Source organism: Hippocampus comes, unplaced genomic scaffold (assembly GCF_001891065.2).
Source record: "Hippocampus comes isolate QL1 unplaced genomic scaffold, H_comes_QL1_v1.1 scaffold13, whole genome shotgun sequence".
In the NCBI taxonomy this organism is placed as follows: Eukaryota; Metazoa; Chordata; class Actinopteri; order Syngnathiformes; family Syngnathidae; genus Hippocampus; species Hippocampus comes.
In genome coordinates, this window is record NW_017805532.1 from 38,289 (window position 1) to 65,783 (window position 27,495).

The 27,495-nt window shown below is 43.2% G+C and overlaps 1 protein-coding gene across 2 annotated transcripts in view; it reads left to right on the forward strand.

Annotated features, from left to right (window-relative positions):
• The first annotated feature begins 13,021 nt into the window (after window positions 1–13,021).
• Window positions 13,022–27,495, forward strand: part of ptch1 (patched 1) — a 50,061-nt gene continuing 35,587 nt past the window's right edge. For both annotated transcript variants that reach the window (XM_019878072.1, XM_019878073.1), the window contains exons 1-2: window positions 13,022–13,589; window positions 15,609–15,801. In XM_019878072.1, the coding sequence (XP_019733631.1) occupies window positions 13,401–13,589; window positions 15,609–15,801 (382 nt within the window). In that variant the 5' untranslated portion in view covers window positions 13,022–13,400. The remainder of the gene's footprint in view (window positions 13,590–15,608; window positions 15,802–27,495) is intronic.

Genomic DNA, 27,495 nt, shown 5'->3' on the forward strand with positions numbered 1-27,495 from the left:
GCTAATCAATCGCTGGTATCTCACTGAGCAGCGAATGCTTGCAAAGTTAGTGAATGTTGGATTTGTCAACTTTACTGACGAATGTCATTCGCGTCATGTCGGTTATGCATTGAATTGAGAAAACAATACAGTCAAAAATAATATGGAGACTAGTTTTGGAACCATAAAAAAACATATTATTGCAGCTCACTAACGTACAATGTAAGTATCTATACTGTATGTTGTGAACTTGTGACTCGCGCTGCATTCCAGGAAATTGTGAATTCGGACCAGATAAGGTGCACTGGAACCCCAGTCAAACTGGGAGGTCCAAATCATGAAGTCGACGAAAAAATATCTACCCTGTCTTCACTGAGTTGCTTCAAACTAATGTCACTCAACGATGGCAACCCCCCATGGAGACACAACTGACAGCGAATGGCAAAATAGCATTTTATTAAGATGATTAAAAATTAATTTATCAATCTTTATTTCTTTTTACATTCATTTAATTATTTGACATCGCTTCACGGTGTTCTTGTACTGACTGCGTGAAAATAGGAATCTTATCTTCCTGCATGTTATTTGGTGAACTGTATGAAATGTTGATAAGCAAACGTATTCCTTTATTTGTACATAAAAGTAATGATGAAAGCAGGTTTGCTGGAGGTTAAAATGTGTTTGAGGAACAAAGCGAAAAAAACGCTGATTTATTACCATATTGGACCTCTATGCTATATTCCATTTCCTGTTCTATGGTTACCGTCACATTTTTCCTCATTAGTACCGCCTGTGGTGATGTCACATATTTCCTGCTATGTAACAGAACCTCACTCCATCATCCACTGATGTTTCACATAGCACTTGAAATCACGCCGTTCAGAGCACTCTCGACACATGATCTTAACATGACAAAGCGGTCATTTGATGGCATTCGCACGTGCGTAGTGGCGTTGGGGCCCACATCAAATGTGTCGCGCCAACGAAATTGCGCTCAATTAACATCAACAATCGGCAAGAGGCCTCGGAGCTTGAAACAATTTCACATAGTGTTTTGTTTTTTTGTTTCTTGTTTTTTTTATGTGGCATCAGTGAAGCGGAATACACTCGCAAATGAGCACAAGGGGAGGCAGCATAAAGACTGCAATTGGATTCCGTCACTCATCAGTTCTGGCGGGTCAGGTTTTGACTACCTTTGACCGAGAGGGACTCATGCCAGGAGACTTGCACATAAAATATGCATGTGCTGTTTTGCTTATATGGATGATTCTGTGTGTGGCAAAAGCATACAAAATTGGCATTTGTTGGCATGATGACAGTGGTAGGAAGTAATCAAGTACAAATACTTTGTTACTGTCCTTCAAACAATGTTCTTCAATCAGTGTGAATGTACTTGAGTGTTTATTTTTCCTGACTTTTTACTTTTATTTCCAACATTGTGGAAGGTTATAAAACAAGTAATGTAGCCTACATAATTGACAATAAAAATATTTTTTCTTTGGCACTGAAGTAATTAAAGTGTTTTAAAAAAATATATATATATTTTTTTACCAGTCCATTTTTTTACACAAGTATCATAAGTAACTTTTACTTAAGTACGGAGTCTTACTTTTGCCAGCCCTGCATGACGCCATCTGTCACCAAAACACTCATGTATGCACAGAGTGTTTTATGGGAGCCATATCCCCCCACCCCACCCACCCCCTTCAGATTACGGCATTGAGTTGAGGTCATCCAGTGCGGCGCATATGGACTTTTTAGCCCATGCAGGATGTCTGTCTGACAGCCAGAAATAATCAACTTCATTAGTCACTCGGGTTAAAGATGCTTAAAGCCCCAAAAGAAACAGCAAAAACACTACACCTAACTACGGCTGCACAAACACAAATCCATTCAGTATGCATGGACATGCGCAGGTACAGAAACATTTGGAATAGTAGTCTGGCTTTTTAAAAACACCAAGTGTCTGAATATCAAATGTGCCAAGCATTCATATGACTAAATTTCGGCAGACACCCCAAAGAAATACACACACAAAAATATAAACCAGTGGTTCTCATATGTGAGGCACAGCAACTTCAGCTAAATAAAGAAAAAGTATTACAAATTGTTTGACTGTAAATGAGAAACTATTTTCCATTCTCTTGTCTGGTTAAACAAAAAAAAAAATCAATTGAATATATATTCAATTATTTGATGTTCTTTCCCTGTGATTGACTAGTGACCAAAACTCCCAGGATAGCTTCGCCCCACCCGCAGAGAAATAATAGAAAATGGATTGATGCCTTTCCCTAAAAATAAATGAAGGAAAAATGATAGCTACACTAAAAGGCTGGTATGTTTTGTGGGTACAAAACAGGCCAGAAACATGGCATACGTCTCTTTCTCTCCTCTGGTTTATGTAATAATGCTTTTGTTGTTGTTGTTTGTGCTGTCACCCATGAATTTCCCCACTGTGGAATCAATACATTTGTCTTAAATTTTCAATTTTTTTATGCTGATCGGACCCATTGTGCCTCACCCAGAGACATATATAACGACACAAAGCAGGTTAGCCCTCTCACACTGTGCATCAGACCATACTGTACTCCACTAATTGTTGTTTTTTAAGGAAAGGGAGAGTGCTCTTTTTACAAGTAGCCTGCAGAGCTTTCCCACATCTCACACAGACTTTCGTGCAGGTGTGTGTGTGTGTGTGTGTGTGTGTGTGTGTGTGTGTGTGTGTGTGTGTGTGTGTGTGTGTGTAGTAGTGTATACTGCAACACCATGTCTTTGTTGTCCACTGAAAGCAGCCACGCTCACAATTTTCTGGAATGTTTATGATACTCTTAAATATATACAATGCCCCAGTTTGTCCGTGTGAATTAAAGCTTTTGCTGTAAAAGGAATTAAAGGGGGCGTACCGCAGGAAACGTTAAAGGGTCTTTCCTTGCAACCTACTTCACGGTCTCTTCACAACTGGCTGGTTTAAAGGAGATATGCGCTCTCACCCCCCTCCCTACACACCCACACACAATTTTGAATGACATTATCATTTTGTTAAGAGTCTAAATATTTATAGCACAATTTCTGCGCACACTACAAATTCATTTATTTAATTATTTATTAACAAATGCGCTGTACGTGTGTGACTCTAGACATTTTTTGTGGACCAGACAGAGCATGGCTCAGAGACCCCAAATGATGATTGAAAAAAATTGGAACGTTTTCCCTTGCCTCCTTCTGGATCCAGGCCTGCAGGTGGGGTTTGCTGGCGAGTGCAAGGTGGCCGGGCAACGTGGGTCCCACTTCCCATGGATTCACCACTTGTGGGAGGGGCCAAAGGGGTCAGGTGCCCTGTGAGCTTGGTGGCGGCAAAAGGCAGGGACCTTGGCAGTCCGATCCCTGGCTACAAACACTCTGGAGACATGGAATGTCACCTCTCTGATAGGGAAAGAGCCGGAACTGGTGTGTGAGGCAGAGCAGTTCCGACGTGATATAGTTGGGCTCGCCTCCGTGCACATCTTAGGCTCTGGTACCAGTCCTCTTAAGAGGGTTTGGACTCTCTTCCATTCTGGAATTCCCCAAGGTGAGATGCGCTGAGCAGCTGTGGGAATACTCAAACAGCACATTGTTTGAAAACAGATCTTTTTATCGAGAAACTAGTGGCCAGAAGCAAAAAATACAATTTCTCTTTTCAATGAAACATGAATTAATGAAAAATCATCCTCTTAAATGAATATGTTTTGAAAACATCTGTGCTCCACAGTTTGATATAGACAATTACTGTGAAAATCTTTTTTTGCCATACTGTGGACCATGTAATGTGTACATGGAAAAAGAGCCATGTGTAAACATTCCAAGTGCAATACGGCGAAGGCTAAACATCCCGTCTGCATTGTTTTCCCTTGTTGTGACACATTAACAAACAAGTGGAGGGAAACAAAAGGCCCCTCATGTCGAGCACAGCCAGATGTGCCTCTTGAGATTCTGATTGTGTTTGTCTTGTTTTCAAATGCATCGTCGAGAAAATTCCACATTTTCCACCATCTCTCTTATTTTTCCTTTTTTTTTTTTTGCCCCTGCCCTAAGTGTATACACAATCTTTTGTTCACATATAAACTGCTAAGGAAGAGCATTTGGAAACTGTAGAGGCAGACTGCGTACCTGGAACTTAAATTAGGGAATCATGCCACGTAATCCACCTGTGAACACCACTACTATCTTCGCAATTGTAGAAACCATCAATACTATACAAAAACAATATAACAGCACACATCTGTGCCATGCACATTATCTGGAGTCGTTCAGAATTAATATTTGTCGAATAATATGACAATAACATCAAACCTTTAAGGAAATGTATCATTCTGACCAGCATTGCTGATCATGAAATATATTCATGCGTGCAGATTGTTTCCAAAAATGTTTTGCTCATCATTGTTGGCTGTCACTCGTTTTGTTCTGACCAACCAATGAGCGCATGGAAAAATGCTGTCATCAAATGCCAGCTTCCTGTTCCTGTGAGAACGAATTTGAAATCTGATTGTTTAGAAAAACAGACCCATTCGTCATATAGTTTATCTTACGTTGGCAACAAATGAGGTAAAGCCTGTTTGTATGTTGCAAAATTGGTGATTTCACCTCCGGTATGTGCTTCCAAGTGCCAAGCTCACCTTGCTTTACCTTTACAACTATATGAGCGATAAGCTGTGTTGAAAATGGATGGATGAAAGTTAAAATATGAAAGCTCATGGTTATATACATGTATTTAAGGGGGTTTAAGGATATTAAAGAGCTTCAATAGAGAGCATGCAACCTCACAGAGATTCATACCCAGAACCTCAAAACTGTAAGGCAGAAGTTTTAACCACTGGTTCATCCACCCCTGAGTAGTCCATTACTTAACGGCAATGCTTGGATGCTTGTAAATTTGTACTTTATTGAAACAAAATGCAAATATTGTGTTGGCCAGCTGGCTGTCCTCCAACATCATCATCTTCAGGCCTCCCACCAAGAGCCCCAGTTTCAGGTCAAACAATGTGGCCCCTTTGCGTCCCTCGCGGTCCCCCGGGCAGGAAATGACCTCACGCGCGGGGAATGAACCCCACGCCGACTCACAACAACCCTTTTCACCCCGGGTCGGAGGTCAAGGGAGTCAGGAGGGAGTCACAATGTGTGCGTTTGGATTGTAGTATCCAAGTCTCTGATCAATTGTCAACGGCGGACAGTTGTGAGTGGCCCATTTATTTCCGTGAGGGATTTTGTGGTATGTCAGGCATGTATGTTTGCTTTTGAAGTGTGTATACGGAAGTGTGTGTGTGTGTGTGTGTGTGTGTGTGTGTGTGTGTGTGTGTGTGTGTGTGTGTGTGTGTGTGGGGGTGTGTGCGTGTGTGTGTGTGTGTGTGTGTGTGTGTATGTGTGTGTGTGTTACGTATGGAAGATACATGGGTGGCGGTCAACACCTGCTCTCAGCCTAATTTCAGTGTTGCTCAGAACCCAAACATCATATTGCACTGTACAGGGGTTTCATCCCAAAGGAGGTGGCAGAAATGTCAAAACTCCAACCAACATGAACTTTGAATACACGCTTCGCTATTATGCCAATGCTACACCTGCTTGTCATCGTAGCAGCGTGGCTCTTGGTGGTCTGTATCTGTGTCTGCGGACTAGCCCAGGCACCCATAACAATGCTAACCTTAATGCTGGTGTACAGTTGGTGCTTACCTGTGCAGCATGGTAAAATACCGAGACCATATTTGTTTCTAGTCACCCCTGTTCCAACACACAAAAGCAATGTTACAATAATCACTTAGACTCACAATCACAACATGTCAATTCTTGAATTAATCTAACCTGCATGTTTTATGCAGTGGTGGTAGGTCAGAGCCGGCAAGGCTGTGGACCTGTGAATTTGGGTATTTACATGAAAAAAGGGCCACTTAACTCATCTATCTAATGTACCGAATGTTGAAATGTGTTTTATATAACTAGCCACAACTTAATTGTTAAGGATATCGGGGCAAAAAAGGCCCGTGACGCTTGTCCTTTCATGACGCCTGTGCAGTAATCAACTATGCAAGTTCCTTCCCAGATGAAAAGCTCCAAATAAGCTCCCACGCAATGAAGCCCTCACGATCAGATAATATGCAGCTCTGTTTGTATTTTGAAGAGCAGCACAATTAAAAAGAGAATGTATGTTCTGGCTCCAGTGAGCCACATCATTTGGCTAGCTCACACTCTCACGCTCTTTGTTTTGGTCGTTTATTTTTGTCAAGCCATTGTGATTTTAATCGAGCTGCCCTTGAAAGAAGCCAATGCCGCCTTGACACTGCTGCTCAGTTTGAGCATCACAACCACACCAGTGCCTTGAATAGACTGGTAACATCTTATATGGACAATATTTTTTCCATAGCCCCAATAATATTTTGATTTCCTAAAAAGAAGACACTCGGCCCGGCCTCGGGATACTGAAATGTTACTCAAAGACGCCAGATATTCTAAATCTAATAATTTTCAAGTAGGACTGGAAAACTTGCAAAATGCGATATGCGTGTTGCATATTGCAATATCAATATTTTTTATTTGTTTTGTTTTAGTCATGCCCCTAGATACTGTTCTCCTCTGGGATGGTGATGTGCATTGGTGAAAGCACACAATTGGCAATCACGCTTGTAACTGAGCGCACCTGCTCCACACAGTCCACACTTACTGCCTCTACTTGCCTTCTCTTCCGGGTTGTCCCCGCCCCACCAGCGTCCACAATACGCACATCGATAACGCCTCAGCCATTCATGTTTAAAAAAAATAATAATTAAAAAAAATTATTAAAGCAGGACATTTTCATGAATTTATAAAAACCCTTCCAGATAAGGTGTAAAAAAAAGTGGACATCGTCCGGGCTATATTTGGACACAACATAAGATGTGTCATGGTTGATGCAATTGCTCTACGTGCCAGTTATTTACGATAGCCACCTTGCACAATGGAAATCATTCACAGAGTCAAAAAAAAAGTCCATTAGCAACATTAGTGGTTTTCGAGATCTAACACAACAAACTGCTGTTGCTTGAACAAATGATCCTGTAGAAAGGTATTGTACTTGTCACTGAGTGAAGCACAGACCTCCAACATGGCTAAATAATTCACAAAAGTGAAAGAAGGCTACTTCCTGATTCCTGGAGGATGACAACTGCAAAATGATATTTCTTGGGAATGGATGCTTCTACTGATGACATTGTAACTTCAACTGTAAAAATTCATGCACTATGTGTAGTGCTCGTTGACATAATTTCCCCATGGAACTAAAACGGGCTATTTCTTTGCATGCTGGCCTTCCGTTTTACTTGTTGTTTTTGCGAAGCGATGTTCAGTCAAGTTTGCGACACAGCTCTTGCGTCTCCTTTTCTTCGGCCCCACACCTGCACTTTCATCCAGATTCACCAAACCATAGGTTTCACTTGGTCGATGCATCAAAGGTTTTCTAATGAAAATCATTTATCATGATTATTTATTTGGGTCCATTAATGATGCAGTAGTCCAAATATTCACCATGTTTCTTTTCTCACGCAGGATGCTGGTAGTTTACAGCCTGGACTTTCCGCAGAGAAAAATAAGAGTTCACGCTGTTTTTTTGAGGAGGCCCTGGAGTGTGTAAACAGGTCTGGACAGCTTACGAGCTTCTTACCCACTTTTAAATGTGTCACTTTTTCCATGTGGGCCTCCCACGGAGCCAACAAAGCCTTGAATGTGATGTGCAATCAAGGGCATGTATATTTGTCTGTCCCTTCCTCCTATTTTGGGCTGCCCTTTCTTTCTTTTTCTACGCGTGGAGCTGCAGCGCTGATATGAAATTAGACTTGCTTATTTGTGGAGGCCGTGTGTGTGTGTGTGTGTGTGTGTGTGTGTGTGTATACATCCAAAGCGGCGCACGTTTCCTGTTAATGTTGGAGGGCCGTGCTGCCCCTTCCAAAAATTATAGCTTCCCTAGGCTTTCAGTTTGTGCGAGAACAGGCTGCCGCCTTGTCTAAATATCAGCCGCTTCCAACATTGTCTACCCCCAAAAAAGTTAAGGTAAATATTGGCCCATGTGGAGCGTTGCGCCGCCATGTGAATTCACCAGAGGCTCTGAATAACCTTCGATAGTCACTAGAAACAGAACCTACGCAGAGAGAAGTCATACCAGAGTGAAAAGTATTCTGCACTTGACCTTATTTCAGGCAGCATTAAAAATGGTTTGCTTGTTTTGTTGCTGCTGTTTTTTTATGTAACACGGTCCCACAGCGCTAATTGGAAAAGCAATGTAATGTGATCATCTGCAGCCAGTGATGGCCAGGTGGACGTGTCATAACTAATTTACATGTTGAGTTGGGTGTGTCTTAACCTCCATGGCAGAGGCTCCGTCGAACCCCTGAGACCGATTCATCGAACCCAGGTTAAGAACCACTGCTCTAAATTGTCCCGAAGTGTGATTTCATCGGAAGCATACACTTCCATCCGCAACATAAGGATAAAAGAGCCGCATGTGGCTCCGAAGCCGCAGGTTGCAGACCCCTGAACTACAATTAATCTCAATGGAAAGTGGACCAAATCGAAGATGGAATGCATTATGGTACAGTACCTTCCGAAGGAATCCTCTGTTTTCACTAAACCCTTTTGGGGGGGAGACACAATGCAAGCATATACAAGATAAATATTTACCCACTTTGAATTTACCTCCAGAAAACATTCCTCGGCCCTCGTCTCGCAAAGCGTTGCCATGTTGGATTCCTCCACTGATTGTGAGCACAAAGCCAGAAATTAGGAAAGGTAAACACAAGTCGGCCGCCGCTGCTGCAAGCTGTCAAACAGCTCCGCGTATGATTGAAGACAACCTTGAGTTGGAACATAAACATCCCCGCAGGCACTTCATTTGCACTCTTCACCGCTTCACAAGGCGGCCATGAGGTGAGCCTGAGGAAGGAGGGGTGGCTTTCTATGACACGGAAGAATTATTGCAAATGGTACCAGCAGAGGGCTTCAAATGGGCATGCACTGAGGCGTGTAGCTAGTCCAAGTACACAGTTTGCGGCCATTTTTTAACAGCCTGCAGCACAAACAATGGTACCTTGATTTCAGAGGTGGACACGTGATACAATTTTGCCAGTCTATCATTCGTCATCTGTCAGCAGACTGAGTACCTGTCTGTCATCATCAGTCCGTCACGTTATTTAAACCGCGCTTCCGTCATTGCTTCCGTCAGTAAATTTCATCACCCACCAGTCCGTCAGTGAGTTTTATCTATCTATCTATCTATCTATATCTATATATATATCTATATAGATATATATATATAGATGTATATATATATACACACACACACACACACACACACACACACTATATATATATACACACACACAAATCATTTAGCTCAGTCACTTTGCTCGGGCACCACACGGCCGCCTGCAACAGTTTTCCAGTTACGACATGTATTTTCCACATTATTAGCGATTGCATCTTATCTGGACTTTTACCTCCGTTGCTACGGCCGACACTCAAACAAAGCAACATTTCACAAGGAGGGAAACACACGACTTGATTTGCTTGACAAAATCTGTCATTGCATCGATAAACGGCGCACCGATTAGATTCCATTGTGATGTCGCCACCACGTGGCATGATTACTGGAGTAAGGGTAACAATGTTAGGGTGAGTTGCTGCTTTGTCCTCGTATTTTTTTGTCCAGTTTAGCCTGCAAAACAACCATTAATACACGTCCTTCCCATTGCATTGCATGAATTTTGTCTTGTCAAGTGAGCAGAAAAAAATTTTAATTAATTAAATGAATCACCTTTTGCCAATTCAGAATTTATAAATCAAAATGTACAGGTAATAATCTTCCCAAAGTTATGGTTGGCAAAGCTGCACATTTCTATGGAAGTGGATGCATTGGAATTGATATGACAACTCATTCAAAACTAAAAGACAAAAAAAAATTGGACCCAAATTGCTCTGGAGTTGAATTGAGCCACTTGGAATCGGTGGGCTGAATTATTTTTATTTATTCATTTATTTTTGTCATTTGTTAAATGTGGATTTTTTTTTTACAGTTTTATCTCTCCAAAAAAATTAACTGTTATGTATTATCTTTAATCATACATTTTTAATCAATATGGTTCCTTGCACTGTAAATGGCTATGAACCACTAACTAACCCAATGACTTACCGGTAAGTGATTGATTATTATTTTTGTTTTTAATCACAGCAAAATAAAATTTAATGCTATCAAATTATTTGCAGTTTAGATTGGAATTAAATACAAAATACAGTCAACTGTGTTGTAAAACATAATGCAATTGTATATTTTGATGTTTTTTACAATACAATTTCAAATATGATTTTTAAAGTAGCTTTCAAATGCCATTATGAAATAATTTTACATTTTTCAAATAAAATAAACATTAAACATCTCCTACCTGCTATTAGATATCAAATATTGCCGCACAAATCATCATTGGTTGATAATAACAACGTCGTTCTACTCTTACATCCATCCCAGGTGGTCTCATGAAGCTGTTTTCTGTGGGAAAATGTTTTATTCTGCTGCAGTTGTAATGGCCAAAAATGTTTGAATTAAGCATTATCAAAATGTTGGCTCACCTCCACTGTCAACTGTAATCCACCTGCAAATCATAAGTAGGCGTGCGTGTTAATCAACATCGTTCTACTTTTTTCCCATGGCTGCACTCCAGCCACCCGCCTCAAGGGCAATAAATGACCCTGCCCGGGGTCGGCCAAGGTGGTGGGCTAATGAAGTCATTCCGGGATGTGCGCCCAAAGCGCTCCGGCTCCTACTTCGTATACTACCTCATTAAGAAATCCATGTGGATCGGTCTGGAGGAGGACGAGATAAATATGAATGGTGACAGATCCAGGAAGTGGTGAGAGTGCTTTGACTCTTCGACAAAATGTTTAAACCTTCAGGCTTTGAGTTGGTGAGTCAATTTACAAGAATGTAAGCCGGAAGAGACCCCTACCTTCAAATGTTCAACACTTGAGTAATCGTGCGCAAAAAATGTAACCTTATCTTTTATTTTATCTTATGCATTTCACAATTTAAAATAGTTTCCAGGTATCTTTAAAAAAAGTCCTCTGACATTTTTCCCTTTAAAAAAATGGTTAAAAGCATATCACCTTGTGGGGCAGCACTGTCTCATGCAAATGCTGAGTAGGGGTTTGGTTCACATGACCTGATGAAGTCAGTGCCTATTCAATGTTGCCAATTTAGCAGCTTTGTATTTACCGATTTTCCAACCGTTTTATGAATGAATCGATATCGAGCTTTGAAATACGAGAATCAATTTGTTTTGATTCATCGATTTTTTTTAAACCCAGCCCTAGTTAGCAGCTGGACATGTGGTGGTTAATTCTAATCTCACGTGTATTCTATTAGTTCACACAGATGCTCGCAATATAATCTTCCAGCACATTTTATAGGCATATCTTTACAGCCGCCACACTATGCTTATTTTCCCTTAATGCCAACGACCTGTTCTCACATTTCCCGCAACCTGATGGCCTCCTGCTGCGTTACCGTCATGATAATAGCATGTCTCACATGGATATGCTGCAAAGCGGATGTGACTCCTGAGAGAGTTACATCCCGCTGATCTGGGTTTGCCTTGGGTGGGCAGTAGGGGACATTTAGGTGAAGTTGTTTTGACACCAATTTTCCACCAACTAAATTAATGTATTATATTTTAAAAAAATTCACACTGAAGTAAAAGTTAAAAAAAAAACATTGCATTTAATCCTATCTCAGATCACCTGAGAGCCAAGTGACCATAAACTGGATTAAAAATGGACGGATACATTTTTTTAATGGATGTGTTGGATTACTAAATTACTCTCCTTCATTCCAAAAATGATGCTGTGATGCATGTTTCATCTTAAGATTCTAAATCAGATTCAATATTGAAATGACATTTAACATCACTATAATAACATAATAATAATCTTATTTAGAGGGGGGGGGGCACTGTGGTCGACTGGTTAGCACTTCCCCCTCACAGTGCAGAGATCATGGGTTCGATTCCTGGCCTTGTTGTGTGCAGTTTGCATGTTCTCCCCATTCCTGTGTGACTGTCCTTTGGGTACTATGGATTCCTCCAATATTCTAAAAACATGTATGGTAAATTAATTGATCACTCACCATTGTCCACCCTTGTATTAACAATGCAATACTGTATTAACAATGTGGTCATTGAAGTACCACTCACGGCCTGCGGGTGGCGTTAATGTAGATTGCTTGATACAGTACAATCCAATCCAACTTGACGCCAGCCACTTGAAAACGGTGATATTTCACAGTGAGATGTTAAAGTTCCTTGATAGTATCCAAAATGACATATTAGGGGTAAAAGTACAAAAAAAATTCAGAAAATATTTTCACAATGACAGATTTTTTTGAGCTCTTATCAAGTTTTTTTTATATTTATTGTCTGTATTGTAACAGTATGTGGGTGTTACATAGTATATTTGTCAGCGGAGCAGTATAGTTAGCTACAGCGCTAAATAACGCAGAACAGTAGCATTCTCTTTTGGCTAGGCGCTAAAAATGATTTTTTTTTTAATTCACGTGCAATTGTAGTCTCTCTGGGGGGATAAGTGTTTACTTTCAACGTTAACCCCCTCCTAATATAAACTACAACTTAGCTACGTGTAACAAACAGATTTACTGAAGGTTGGGCATCCCCATGCACCCCACCTCCCCTCCCTGCGTGGGTGGTCCTCCTCCCCTCCTTTACGTTAGCGAGCTGTTGCTAAGCAGCTAATAATAGTCGTGTTTGTTGAGTAATTTTTGCCCTTCTGGAACCAATCAGAAGCGAGCAAACCGTGCGGTGTGACAGCGGCGAGAGGCGGGATCTTGACTATGTGTGTGCGTGTGTGTGTGTGTGTGTGTGTGCGTGTGTGTGTGTGTGTGTGTGTGTGTGTGTGTGTGTGTGTGTGTTTTCAGGCCCCCTCACCCTCCCTCTTGTCCCTCCTTTTCCACCCCTCCTCCTCCTCCTCCTCTTACTCCTGGAGCTCTTTTTCTGCTCTTCTATTCAAAGTCAGAGTTGGCCGTGACGCGCGGCCCAGGGGAAGACGAGCAGCAGCACACATCTCCGCAAAATGCAGCGAGAAGCGTCCAGCGATCTGGCGTGCGGCTCGTTCTGAGAGACACTCTTATTGTTTTCCTGTGTTTTTCTATTCGCCCGCTTTGTTGTTGTCGCTGTGCCTCACGGGTTTGGAAAACGCGGTGCAAAAGGCGGTGGAGACCTTACCGGATCACGCGATGTGGGGATGGACGGCGCGCTCTACTTTGACTCGCCCTCTCCAAGCGGACGATGAGGTCCCCCCTCCGAGTGAAACTTTGTCGGATCGTAAGTGGGAATCGGTAAGCAGCGCGCAGTCCCCGCAACATGGCCTCGGCTGCTAGTGCGCCCCCCGAGCCGGGGACAGGAGAACCCGGCCGGCCGAGGCTAACGCGGAGGACCCGGAGGGACTCGAGCCGCGAGCCGCCACCGCAGCCGTCTGCGCCGCCGGATTTGGACTACCTGCAGCGGCCGAGCTACTGCGACGCGGGCTTCGCTTTGGAGCAGATCTCCCAGGTACTTCTTTCCATTTAGAAGCACAGAACACCCACGTCCACCGGCTTGTTGTTTACACCCCCTTGCACCCGCTCCCCACAAGCTTGTTTAGAGCCCTTCCTCTTGTTTTCCAAACACATAACGTTTTGTCGTTATATCACGAGCCTGCGTGTTGTGCACCAGCGTGGAAGTCCATGTGCTTCGCGCCCCCCCCCCCAGCACCAGTTGGACCACATGCAAAGCAATGCAATGCACCCTTCTCTGTACTGAATCCCCCTTTTATTGCACAACGCATCGCGTTGTAGACCTTGACAGCTTTTATTTAACCCCCCCACCCCGAACCCAAGCCGGAGGTCCAGCTGCAAGCGTTCGTTTGGACTCGTACTTACTGTCACTCGTCGTTTTTTGTTACTGTTACGCTTTGGAAATGTGCCTCTGGTGTGTGCCAGCACGTGTGAGGTACTTTTGGACTGTCACAAATGCTGCTTTCAAGCTCATTGCCTAGCGAGTTTGCGATTTAGTCTGTGAATTTGCTTTGAAATGCTTTAATACAGACGCCCGGTGGTGGTCCAGTGGTTAGTGCGTCAACCTCACAGTGCAGAGGTACTGGGTTCGATTCCAGCTCCGACCTTCCTGTGTGGAGTTTGCATGTTCTCCCCGTGCCTGCGTGGGTTTTCTCCGGGTCATCCGGTTTTCTCCCACATTCCAAAAACAGCCATGAGAGGTTAATGAAACATTCCAAGTTGTCCCTAGGTGCGAGTGTGAACGTGGATGGTTTTTCGTCTCTGTGTGCCCCGTGATTGGCTGGCAACCGGTTCAGGGTGTCCCCCGCCGACTGCCCGGAGACAGCTGGGATAGGCTCCAGCATGCCTTAAAAGTGGTTAAAATGAAGCATAACCGGGATTTAAGCCTCCAAAATTAAACCGTACCTGTCGACTTCACCTTAGTAAGCATCTAAACTGTGTGTTTCTGTTTAATCTATTTTTGTGTCTTTTTATGGCTGTTTTGTGAATCCATTACAGAAGGTTACCAGTGACGATAACCATAGAGCAGGAAATTGAATTGATGCAGACATATGAAAAGCACCTGGCTGCTAACCATGAGCAGTATGATCAAATATCAGTTTAATGCACAAAGTACCTACACCAAGCAGGTGCTAAATATACTACGTACGATGCAACGCTAGTAAAGCAATACCTCGATATCACTATGTCAACGCTTTGTGCGATCCCTCTCCATTTAGTTTTATTTTGTAAATGAGCAAGTTGTTTTACCTGAGTTTTTATTTTATTGGCTTAATTTGTGTTTTCATTATTATGAAAGTGAAGAAAAGCGGCGCCTGTTGCATGAATAAAGGTTTTAAGACAGTCGCAATTGTATCACTTAACATCATTTCAAACGAGAGCAACTTTCAAGTCATCAAGTGTCACAGAAGATTATGTTCAACTTTGGAGGTTCCCCTATATGGGGGCGGGGTCTAATATGTTGAACTCTGCCGACATGGCGGTGACACAATTTGGAAATGAATCCTAAAATCCCAAGGACATTCGGTTCCATAGGTGCAAGAAGAATCCTTAACCAAATAGCTGACAGGGGAAGACGATACTTGGTTTACTACAGTCCTGACATAATCCAAGTTTCAAGTTTACAAACGGCACGCAACAAATTCGTCAGTGCTGCGGCGTAAGAATATGTCGTGGCACAGGAAGGCACGTTCAGGCCTTAGAAGAGTTTTCCATCCAAATATTTATTGTCATTTTGACTTTACTTCTGAGTTCGGGTAGGTTAGTGATAAACTCCGTCGTGATTGAAGTACAAATTTAGGTTGACGTTGCTCCCATAGAAACTGAACTCTGTTGAAACACTCGTAGATGGTTACAAGTGATCCAAAGGGATACTTTGCAACTCCTTCAACCCAATCAATGGCAAAGGCAGTCAAAGTTGTGTATGACTCACCTGTGCAACCAAGTGCATTGTTTCTCAGTTGAAGCGGACAATACTGTAATGCTTGCTCTTTGGTATCCTTCTTTTTTTCTGTAGGGCAAGGCGACTGGAAGGAAAGCACCGCTATGGCTGAGAGCAAAGTTCCAGAGACTTTTATTCAGGCTGGGCTGCTACATACAAAAGAACTGTGGAAAGTTTTTGGTGGTGGGCCTTATGATTTTCGGAGCCTTCGCGGTGGGCTTACGTGCGGCTAATTTGGAGACGGACGTGGAGAAGCTTTGGGTGGAAGGTAAGACGCTCTTTCTTCCATTTTTTTTTTTTTTGTTGGTTTCTTTTTGGGCGAGTTGATCCCTTTGATGGAACGGACCAAACAAAACCATATTTATGGCCATGTTGTTGTTTGCGTTCAGTCCAAACGTTTGGAATAAATGCAATCATCAGAACATCCTCGCCACTTCTGCAAATGTTGTAATTAAGTTCCCAAGCTGCTTTTGTGGCAGACGATTTTTTTTATTTCTCCGTTTTTGCCAAGCCGCCATTTTGTGTGAGAGTGTGTATGTGTGTGTCTTTGTGTGTGTGTGTGTGCCTGCCCCCAGCAGTTGAATGCTCACAGACTGTGTGTGTGGTCCCGTTTTGGACAGCTCTCAACTTTCCAAAAAGATTTGCCTCCGGCTGCAAGGGGAAGGGGAAAGGAGGGGGAAATAAGAGAGAGCGAGAGAGCGAGAAGCCGCTTAAGTGAGGACAGGAACTCATGTTTGTTAGGCGGATCTCGCTTGTTGTTGCTCCAAGAGAAAATATAAGCAATGAAAGATATAGCGGACAAAAAAAAAGGAGAAAAGGTTGTGCATGGGTGGTGTTGTTGGAGAGGCGGTGCTGGAGAAGTGGGGGTGCCAGCGGCTGTGCTTTTTTTTTTCCTTCTTTCCTTTGATCCACATTCCAGCACAGTCATCTGGCCCATTCATGAATGGAAGAGCACATTTTTCTACTCCATATACATTAAACAACAATATATTTGGAATCAAGATGCCCGCAAAAAATGCGGTTTCGCATTCGTAGTTGGCCATTCTACAGCACTGGCCACGTTCATTTCATGGACCGAGAAACTATACTGCAGTCAGGTTAGTGATTCAAATGATATTTTTCTTACTTTTTGTGAAGACCAGCAAATACCTGCGGATCACATCTGACTGAAAGCAGGAAAAGAAGGGATAAATCTACAGCAGCTCCTTGATTTTTAAGATGATTCAGGCTGTTACCTGTTGATTTTGGAGGGATTCAAATGGCTCTGCGGATGACCACATAGCTTTATCCAAGTCTGCATTTATTTCAGTTTCATTTGGAATCAGGCTGTCATTTGTGCAGGTGTCCCAGGCTCATTATCCATCCATCCATTTTCTAATCCACTTATCCTCACGAGGGTCGCGGGCGTGCTGGAGCCTCTCCCAGCTGTCTTCGGGCAGTAGATGGGGTAAACACTGAACTGGTTGTCAGCCAATCGCAGGGCACACACAGACGAAAAACCATCGGCACTCACACTCCCACCTAGGGACAATTTTAAGTGTTCCATTTACCTGTTGTGCATGTTTTTGGAATGTGGGAGGGAACTGGAGTACCCGGAGAAAACCCACACAAGCACAGGGAGAACATGCAAACTCCACACATGAAGGCCGGAGCTGGAATCGAACCCCGCGCCTCTGCACCTGTGAGGCCGACGTGCTAACCAGTCGACCAGACTCATTATTTAACCACAATTACCCTTTAAAAAGTAAAAATACTTCCAAACATTAGACGATTGTCAAATGCGTTATTGAAGGCAACACAAAGTTGCCAGCACGTGTTGGAATATTGCGTCCGAAAGGGAAAATAAGCACATAGCTTTTTGATTTGCATTATTTTTAGCACTCCAAATCCACAGATAATGCACACTACCGACACCTACAGGACTTAAGTAGATCAACAACGATTGCCTCATAACGTGTACTTAAGCTCTTATCAGGTTTAAAGTGGTTGGTTTGAGTTGTTTTGTTGAGCATCAGATACACAAAAACTGCCGCTAGATGTCTACATTATCTACTTTTACTGTCTGACTGACCTGGACACTCAAACACACATGCACACAAAGACCAGGCCTCAGTGGTTTCCTAGGTCCCGTACGTGAGGGGTTCCAGATGTTGGTAGGGAGAGATGTGTTTGTTTAGATTAGACTACACAGCTGAGGGATAGATTAGTTCTGCCTGGACCGTGGAATGCCGTGCATTGGTTGTGGTGGTGGTGATGTGGGGTGTCCTGGCCAAGTCATCCAAGAGGAAAGAGAGCGGGAACGAGCGTATGGAGCGTCTGTTTATGTTTCATTTGGAGCTGCCCTCCGCAGCCGACCCGTGATCGACCCCGCCTTGAAGCTGTGTGGGCCTGTGGATGGATGCACATGCACCCGCCTCAACCTACAAGCACTGCCTTTATTTATTTATTTATTTATTCATTTTTAACTTTTCTTTTAAAGACAGCATTGTCATGTAAATATTGTATACAGTACCGGTATGTATGACGCGTTATACACGTCGTGCAATCAATACGTCCTGGTTTTAAGATTATGAGCGGCATTTAATGAAGTCATGACTGCAACAAGACATGCAAACAAACAGCAGTGGAGAATGAAGGTCTTCTGTCATTACTGTATTGATCGGTGTGTGGTCATTTTATTTGAGAGGAAACTAGGGGGCTACTTGCAGAGTATAGTAAAACACTACATCATCCACTGTGAAGGCACAACAAAAGCTATGTAGCCTCAGATGTTACGATCTGCTTTACTCACCCATACCACATGAGAACCGCGGCTGACCTCTTACTAGAACCAGTACCTTTTTAAATATTTTCTGTCATGAGTAGCCACGATCATTCTGTTCTTATTATTGTGGTACGTTAGATGTCGCCAGCGATAATGCACCATTGGCCCATATTTGAAAAGCGCTAAACCCACAGTTAAAAATCCACAACATCTTGCTAACCTGCATTTCTGCATAAAAATTTCCCCAAATAGATCATTTTAGAGAATAATGTGAGATTTTATATGAAACTGTATGGATCTACGCTGAAAGGGTTTTTATGCTTAAAAAGGACTTGGAAACATTGTATCTGTAAGGCATCACAATGTAACTGCAATGTTGTCCACATATGGTCTCATGGAACACTGTGCAGGGGGCAGGGGGTCCATCCATCCATTTTCTATAGCACTTAGGGTAGCAAGTGAGCTGGAGCCTATTCCGGTGGTCTGGTGAGAGGCATGGTACCCCCTTGACAGGTCGCCAGCCAATTGCAGGACCCTGTTTTCCTGTTTTTGAATTTATTATATACTCTATTAATTGGCCTGATTGCTGTCAAATGTTTTAAGTGTGAGCTTTTCCCATTTTTCCCTGTGTGGTATCTGTCCTGGTGGCATGTGGGTCATCACGTGCTGCACTTTTTTTTTTTTTTTTTAACCCGAGTTAGTCTCCTCACTCACGGCACTGTTTATAAGCACCCTGACACAGGAAGTTGTGTTTATTAGACAAAGCGACAGAGAGTGATGTGGATGGAGAGGCTTGCTTACACAAAGAGGTGAATGTGTAAAACCTCAGTGCCAAATATTTTGCAAAGGATTTTTTTTTTTTTATCAATTCCACCCTTGCTCCCTGCTTGGACAGTGTGGATAAATGCCATGTTTATGCCAACCCCTGGCACTCACAGGAAGTCATTTGCTGGAACAGGAAGTTGTAGTATTGTTGTTTGTCCTCGACCTCCAGCTGACTTGGCTTTCTGCTCATCTTCTGATTATCACGTTGCAGATGTGGATTTCTCGATTATCCCTTATTAAGCTGTATCCGTGATGATGCAGCACGGAGTAGAAATAAGACGCCCCCCCACCCCTATTTTTTTTTTTTTTTTTCGGTTTTAAGAGCTCCACCCGGCTGCAAAATGGAAAACGGAGCCATCCCTCGGCATTCTGGGTCCAGGCAAACACGGGCCAAATTGTAAAGAAAATAGCGGCACCACCTGCGTCTAATTAAAACAGTATCGCATAAACATTGGCCTTCCTGTAGGACGGGCCCTCACGTGTTCGAAGACGGCCCGGGATGTGGCTCAGGCTGGGCAGTGCAGATTTTGTGGGGGGTAGGGTACGGTGAGGAGAGAATTTGCGAATGGGCCTTTTGAAGCCGGAGCTTTCCACACAGGTTGGAGTTGAAACTGAGGATGAAGCCGCAGTGTTTTTACGATGTAGCTTGAGCATGGGCTCCAAAGATGAACCTCTGTCATATTCCATTGCAATGTATCCAATGTGTTTGGATCTCAATACATTTTTTTTTCCTTATAGTAATGGAAATTGAATTCTGGGAAAAGCTGGAAACCTTCGTATGAGATCTCTCTCTCTCTGGTGTGTTTTCTATGTGTGTGTGTGTGGGGGGGGGGTGTAGGTTGGGTGCGCAATTGTGTAGAGGCCAGGGGCCACAGGGGTAGACCCATGGGATCCTGAGGTCATTTCGGAGAGGCCCCCGCTATTTAAAAGCTCACCTGATACTCACCCTGTGGCCTGGGTGCAGAGTGAAGACTCACAGCAGAGGGAAGGAGTCTGGAGGATGGTTGAGAAAGAGTGAACAGGAGGGTGGTGGTGGTCTTGGAGTCAGGGGGTGGTGCTGGAAATGCAGATGCTGCAGCTGTCACCCGTCATAGTTTGTGTGCTGCATGTAAGTGTGTGTGTGTGCGTGTGTGTGTGCGTGTGTATACCAGTTGTAGAATGTGAGGTCAGTTGCTGTATCATGACTGGGGGTCATCAGTGTACGATGGTACGGTCGAGGTTTCAAACACTGCACAATGAACATTAGTATTCTTAATGGCCATGCAAATGTAAATACACCTATCACAAAAGTTAGTGAAAACGTAATTATATTCTGTAAAGTGTAAAAAAAAAAAGTCATCTTTTGTTGGCTGTTCTTATGACGAATATGCTTCTAAACCAATGCGTTTATAATGGCTTTTACTTACAGTAAATGCAGGTTTGCATGATTCGCGGTGCGGGCTGGTTCTTATTCCGCAGGAATTGCCGGGGTCCACTGTACTCCATGAAGGGACCCTATGGGTTCATTTTTATTACAGTACACTTTGATAGGACAACTGCTCCTAGCTTCAAGCTTTGCATCTGTTTTGCATCGCGTGTGATTGAGAGCTGACTTGACAGAGTTAGTGCTCATTTTGTTGTTGTGCTTGTAAGCACAGTGGGGGGCTGGGGGGGGTCAGGCAGTTGTGTGTGTGTGGAAGATGTTCTATCTTGTGGATGAGGAGGAGCTATGGCTTACACGTACTATATGGATGAACCTGTTTTTTTTTTTTTATCGGCATGGAAGCACACACACGCACACAAACGCAGTCGCATAAGCAGAGTTGGAATTTTGGTTGATTTGGACAAGGCTTACTATGCTATTTTCTCCTCTATTCACCCCCCCTCTCTCCACACACCATCTTCAACCACTCTCATTCGGCAGCGACTCAAACATGGCCACACATCCCATGCTCTTGCTATTTCTGTACATAAAATCTATCTTTCTCTTATTGATTGTTTGAGTTCAAATAATGGGATAAAACACATGCAAATGGCTTTCTTTGCCACGCAAAAATCAGACAAAGCTTGTGTTGACCTGAACGTGGATTAAAGCTGCGTAGAAAGGAATAATATTGCAGTGTTGTTGTGTTAAACTTTATGAGTTGATGAAAAGTACAGACTAGCTGGTGAAGGATTTAGTGTAGTGAAACACTGCGCCTGTGGTACACTTTTTTTTTTTCAAGCTAGCTGGCCCTCCTTTGAAAGGAGCTTTGTGTACGTTACCCATAAAAAGCTACAGTCGAACCTCCAAAGTTGAATACCGCCCTTTCGTGGTCGATTTCCAAATAGTTCTCATTTCAAAACAAAGGAAATCATGTGAAATGAATTCATTTTACGCTGTCATTAAACCTATTAAGCAGACAGCCAGTGTTTTAGTTACATTTTCCCATGATCTCTCACACGTTTACGAGTGTAAAGAAGGTCTCAACTGTATAATATAGCTAAAATAAAATAAAAGTACTCATCCCGGACATTTAAGCATAATAGCTATATTTATGCTTGTGTCTGCTTGGTGAAATTACTTTGTATGTAATTGTAGTTTTAATGTTGTACTCGGCAGCCAAACAGCTTTTATATTTCACAATAAGGTGCTTTTTACAATCATCATGGCTTTTTTTTTTAAACATAACTTGTCCTCTTCTGTGTTTTTCCTTTTGCATTGCTAATTTTGTACTGAGCAGCCCCACAAAAGAAAAGCACAATTTTCCCATTTGTCTTCACTGGTATCCTCATGTGGTGACATCACATAAAAAAAAGACAAAGGAAAGGAAAAACATCGCTGAAGTTTCACAATATTTGCTGTCGTATGACTTTTGAGGTGTATTTTTCCCCAAATGTTCAATTCTTTGGAGCTTTGACTCTACTGTATGTCTTTTTTCAAGTGCTTGTTATCTATGGTGTGTGTGTGTGTGTGGGGGGGGGGGGCGTATAAGGTGTTCCCACTCTCATTCACAAATGACACCCTGAGAGATGCCTCCAAGCCGCTCTGTTTACATTTTGCATTCTTGCAAGCGCTCATATTCAAAAAGCAGAGAGGCCTGCGAATGACCGAGCACAGGAGACTGTGGAGAGAATTACCCTCGTCCCTCCTTCCCTCCCTCTCTCTCTCCTTCTCTTTGCCAAAAAGGTCTCTCTCTTTTAGCCCTCCTGCACCCCCTCCACCCCCACCCCACCCCCCATCCCTGGCTGGAGAGAGTGGCCTCAGAATGCCAGATGTATTACAGAGTGAGCCACGGCAATGTAAACACTCAGGCCTGCCATGAGAGCAGGGTGGTCTGGCCTCCCTCCTTTTCTCTCTCTCTCTCTTTCTCTCTCTTTCTCTCTCTCTCTCTCTCTCTCTCTCTCTCTCTCTCTCTCTCTCTCTCTCCCCTTCCATCCCTCCCTCCCTCCCTCTTCCTCTTCACATCACTCCTTCCCGACACTGGTTGCCAGAGGGGTGGAGGAAGCGCCCAACAGCAGAGGGAGAGCGTGTTTGTAGCTGGAGCATAGTAGTGTCAGTGTTTGTCAATGCAAGCATACCATAAAGTTGTTTGGAAGCCCTCCAGCCACCTCTCCGGCATGCACTTGGTCGAACAATCCACTCGCAATTCCCGCTGCAAGGCGTCATAGAATCTGGCAATTGCACCAATACCACACATGCGCATGTGACGCCGAGTAAAGATTTAGAGATAGAAAACATTTCCGCTCTTGCCGAGAGTCGCGGAGCCAGACGGTGTCAGTGTGTGTGTCGCACAAGTTGTTTGTGTGTTCACAGAGCGTTTAAACAGGGGCAGCGATTACATTTACTTCATCGCCTTTGAGGAAAACGATTTATTATTAAAATATGGTGTTTAATGGGGTGGGAAGAATGGCCAACTTATTAGCATGTGTGCTGCACACTTCTTTGGTTCAGGGTTTGAATCTTTGCATGTTTGATTCTTTGAAGACTCTTAATCAGGGGTCACCAACGTGGTACCCGCGGGCACCAGGCAGCCCTTAAGGATGACATGAGTAGCCCGCGAGCCTATTCTAAAAATATCTCACCCTTGATGGAACACTGTGACTTTCGAGGAATATTGCATTCACACACACACATTCATGTGTGGAAAATGTTGTGTCTTCCATTAAACCAAAAAGCATGATTTGGGATGGAATGGTTCTTGCATCGTGTTCAAAATATTGAACGAAACTCGCAAATCAACTGCCCTTGTGATTATGCAAGCAAGTTGGCTGGTACAGTATTGCTTTTCCGGGCTTCTGATTAGTGAAAAAGTGCTTCATAGCCAACAAATACATTTTATTTTGGTTTGAGTGTTTTTTAAAAATTGTCAATGTGATTGGTTGCAGATATTGGTAAGATGGATAATCTATTCATCCCTAAGGATGTTGTGGTTCAGTGAAAGTTTATGGGGTTAGAATTGAGGCTCTAAACCTTGCCTCCAAAGGAGACGTCCGCGTCTGAACATTGTCAATTGCCAATTTGCCATTGTCAAAGACGCGACTTTACTGTATGAGGACATGTCGGTCCATGAATGTGAACTCAAAGTAACCCTTTAATTCATGACGGCTGAGGTAACCACGGCAACTTGTCATGTCAAAAGAAGTATTTTGGTGGGGGAAATGAAAACAATTTTTTTTTTTTTTTTTAGTGTGCGTGTGCAACTCTTTAGGAATGTGCCACTTGGGGACACCTGGAATCACGGGGGTTATCTTTCCAGGAAATGACGGAGAGATGGCTGCTGCAGATTGGCTGCTTTGACCGAGGGGACGTTGGCCAATCAAGCAACAGCAGGGAGGCGCTCAGCTGGGTTGAATTTGATAGACGCTGATATGAATTTTCCCAACTGCGCTGGAGCGACAATGTTCCCAGATATGGCACAGTTATTTTTAAATGTATGCCAACCGCTGCATTTTCCGGCTCTCCTTCCAGCCAACTTGAATACTTTTTTTGATGTGGGCTGGGGGTGGGGGGAGGAAGCGGGTGTGGCGGCAGACCTGAATGAAGGCACCAACGTGGAAGAATCTGCCCATTGAGGGAGTGTGTGAATGTACACCTCATTCCGACTACTATGTACACCAATTTTAGGGGCAGCAGGGGCTGGACAGGTTATTAGCATAATCAAGGGCAAGGGAAGCCATACATATGTTAATGGGGGCTGTTGGAATTGGTGATGGGGGTTTGAGTCTCATGGAGGTAGACACATACATTTCACAGCACTTCCCCCTGTACGTCTGCTCATCTTTTCTCATTTTTACTCTCATTTTTCTTCTCAAAACCAAGCTTTTATTGCTGCACCCTTCCTCGATGTGGTGTCCCCCCCACCTTTCTGAAAATGCAGAGCGCTGCGGGAATGGGAGGGCTTCACCCCGGGTCAGATGGGGTCTCGGCTCTCAGTCAGGCCTTTCATCATATATTTGTGGCTGGATGCACACCGGCATCGCTGAGCCCACATTCAGAGCTACAACTGCACTTTTTTTTTTTTTTTAATGGCAGGGACCTCTGCCAAATGTAAAAACATAAATAAAGATTGCCCAAACATCAGCTCACGTGGCACCACCACCCAATTTGGGGAAAATGATGCCTGTGATTTAAAAAAATAAATAAATTCAATATTTCAGCAAACATGCACTAAAATGTCAAAAATATTGACCAGGACATGTAGACAGAATGAGTAGACACCCGTTTCTACAGTGTATCAGCAAAACAAAGTTGATTGGGGGGTGTAACCCTTTAAGTATGCTGACATTGTATATAATATGGCGCATGTTGCCAGCGTTAGCGGCTAGTAACTAGCAGCGAGCCACTAAACGACTGCCCTATAAAGACTGGTCAGAGCCGTCTGACTTCTTTTCGAAGGCAATTTAATCTGTGAAAACGACTGCACTTTTTGATGTTGACACCCTGACACAGTTGCAGATCCTACAGATCATTTTTAACAATCCAGGCGTGATTAAACGTGCTATTTTAGCCAGCAAAAAATTGTTTTGACATCACTTCATTTGGGAGCCCCAAATCTCACTTACTCATTTTTAGAGAGAATAAAATACAGTTTGTTGCTATGCACACTTTAAAAAGTATTGGGACACATGAATGTTGAAATGGAGGAATATATGGGGATGACCCATGCCAAAATGAAGAACTGATTTTCAGGTGGAACCAATGGGTCTCGTAAAACCAAGAAGAGACAGCAAATGGTAGAAGGTAGTTGAGGAGGAAGCGCAATGGGCTGATTGGTGGGAGCAGCTGAACGGTTTTAAAGGCGGGAAGGAGGCAAATGGACAGCAGGCACGTTGAGGATTTCCTCTGGGAAACTATACCTGGAAACCCAAAGGTTTTTGTCACTTTATTCTCATAGTGTGAGTGCCGGTGAATAAAAAAAAAAAAATGGTGGCCTGCTCACATATGGATAGAATGAAATTGTTGTTATTGAAGGTCCATTTTAGTCTCAATATGGCATCATCTCACACTTGCATAATGCATAGCAATGTCTTCAGCCATTTGCAATAGCGGTGTGTGAATGAAATTGATTTTAGTGTCAAAACCTGTTCTCACATGGCCAGTTATTGATCCTGCGAGGCTCGTGTGCACATTCTCGTGCAGATGTTCTGCACATGGCAAGTCATTTTTCCATCTGACTTTTGGGGGTCCCAGGGCATGGGAGGTCGCCTAGTGCTTGGTGGTGGAGAGATGACCTGCTTTTGGGAGGGGGGGGGGCTTCCTCCCCCACCACAGGGGGTCTCTGCTGATAGGGGCTCTAATCCAGCTAATCCTTTCTCTACACACACACACACACACACACACACACACACGCACACACGCACACACGCACACAAACATAGGCACATCGACATACTGTATAAACACTAGAATACACGTGACACAAAGCGCTCACGTCTTGTTCATTCACTACCCTGAAGTTATTATTATTTTTTTTTATGAGTTATTATTTGAGCTATTAAGGAAATGCTTATTTTGCTAGTAGGTTGCCCATGTGTGTGTTTTATTATTTCGACTGTTTGCGCATGTTTTCCAGGCTTCCGTTGTCAAGCGTGCAACATGTGCTTGCAAGGGCGTGGGGCTCTGTTGTCATGAAAGCTGCAGAAGTGGTTGGAAGGTGGAGCAGGAGAAAAAAAAAAAAAGAAAGGGGGCTCTGGCTTTGACAGAGGGGCCGGGCTGATTGCCATCATGATCTAGCCAATCACAGGCTGGCTTTGGATAGAGCAAAAAAAAAAAAAAAAAGGAGGGGGGAGCAGTGTCAAAAGGAGGAGGAAAAAGGGGGAGTTCAGAATTGAAAGGAAGCAAGGAGGGAGAGTATAAGGGGAGGGCGTGGGGGTCAGTGTCAGTTCCTTAGAAGCCCACTTTCTCTCCCTCCATTATCCAGAAAAGAGGGGAGCAGGGGTTAATGTTATGCAACACGCTGAATACGACCACTCACACAAGCCTTCTCCTCGGTCATCTAATACTTTTGGAGCATCTATCTACTGGACTGTCTCCTCATATTTGGGCTGCCTCACGCTTAGAAAGTGAAAATTGGAAGACAACAAGATGTTGGAATTTGTCTGTGGGAATTGTTTTTTTGCCCAGTCATACTAAAAATGTTATTCATCCAAGCACACTTTTGGGACCCTCGAATAAGAATGTCATCATTACGTCCAACAAGTCTGTTACATTTTGGGTTGACTTTTTTTTTTCATTTTATTGTTAATATTGATGACTTAGGTGAAGTGTTTTTACTATGAAATGCTCTTTGCGAAATATATTTGCTTCCACATGACTCTTTGATGAAGTGTCACTTTTTAACCACGGCAGACAGTGGAACTTAACCACCTGCTGTTTGGAGGCATCCGTGAGAAAGACTTGACAAGAATTAAATAAACAGCTCACTCTTGTCACCCATGGTGCCCCCCTCTTGCACATACTGTAATGTAAAGTTAATTAGTTAATAATAAAATACAGGAGGCCACTTGATTCCTAACACTATAATACTCACTAAAATCACCAATCAAATAACGATACTCTATCGAAAAAGAAAGGGAAACTGGTATTTCTATATGCAGCGTGAAAGGTGGTGAAAGGCATTGTGTGGGAGTATTCAAATTCACATCACCGTCTGAGGGAGTGACATCATAATCTTCAGTGCATTGATTTACGTGTCCGTGAACAGCAATGGAGGAGAGTCAGAGAGATTCCCATTTTCAAACTGGAGGAAGAGTCACTATTTTGAGTTTGTGTCAGCTAAAAACAAAAATATTGAAGTTGATTGTGCACTCTGTGCTGTCTACAGAAGTTTTGTAGCTTCAATAAGACTACGTAAAATTCTTTATATGTGTGTGTGTGTGTGTGTGTGTGTGTGTGTGTGTGTGTGTGTGTAT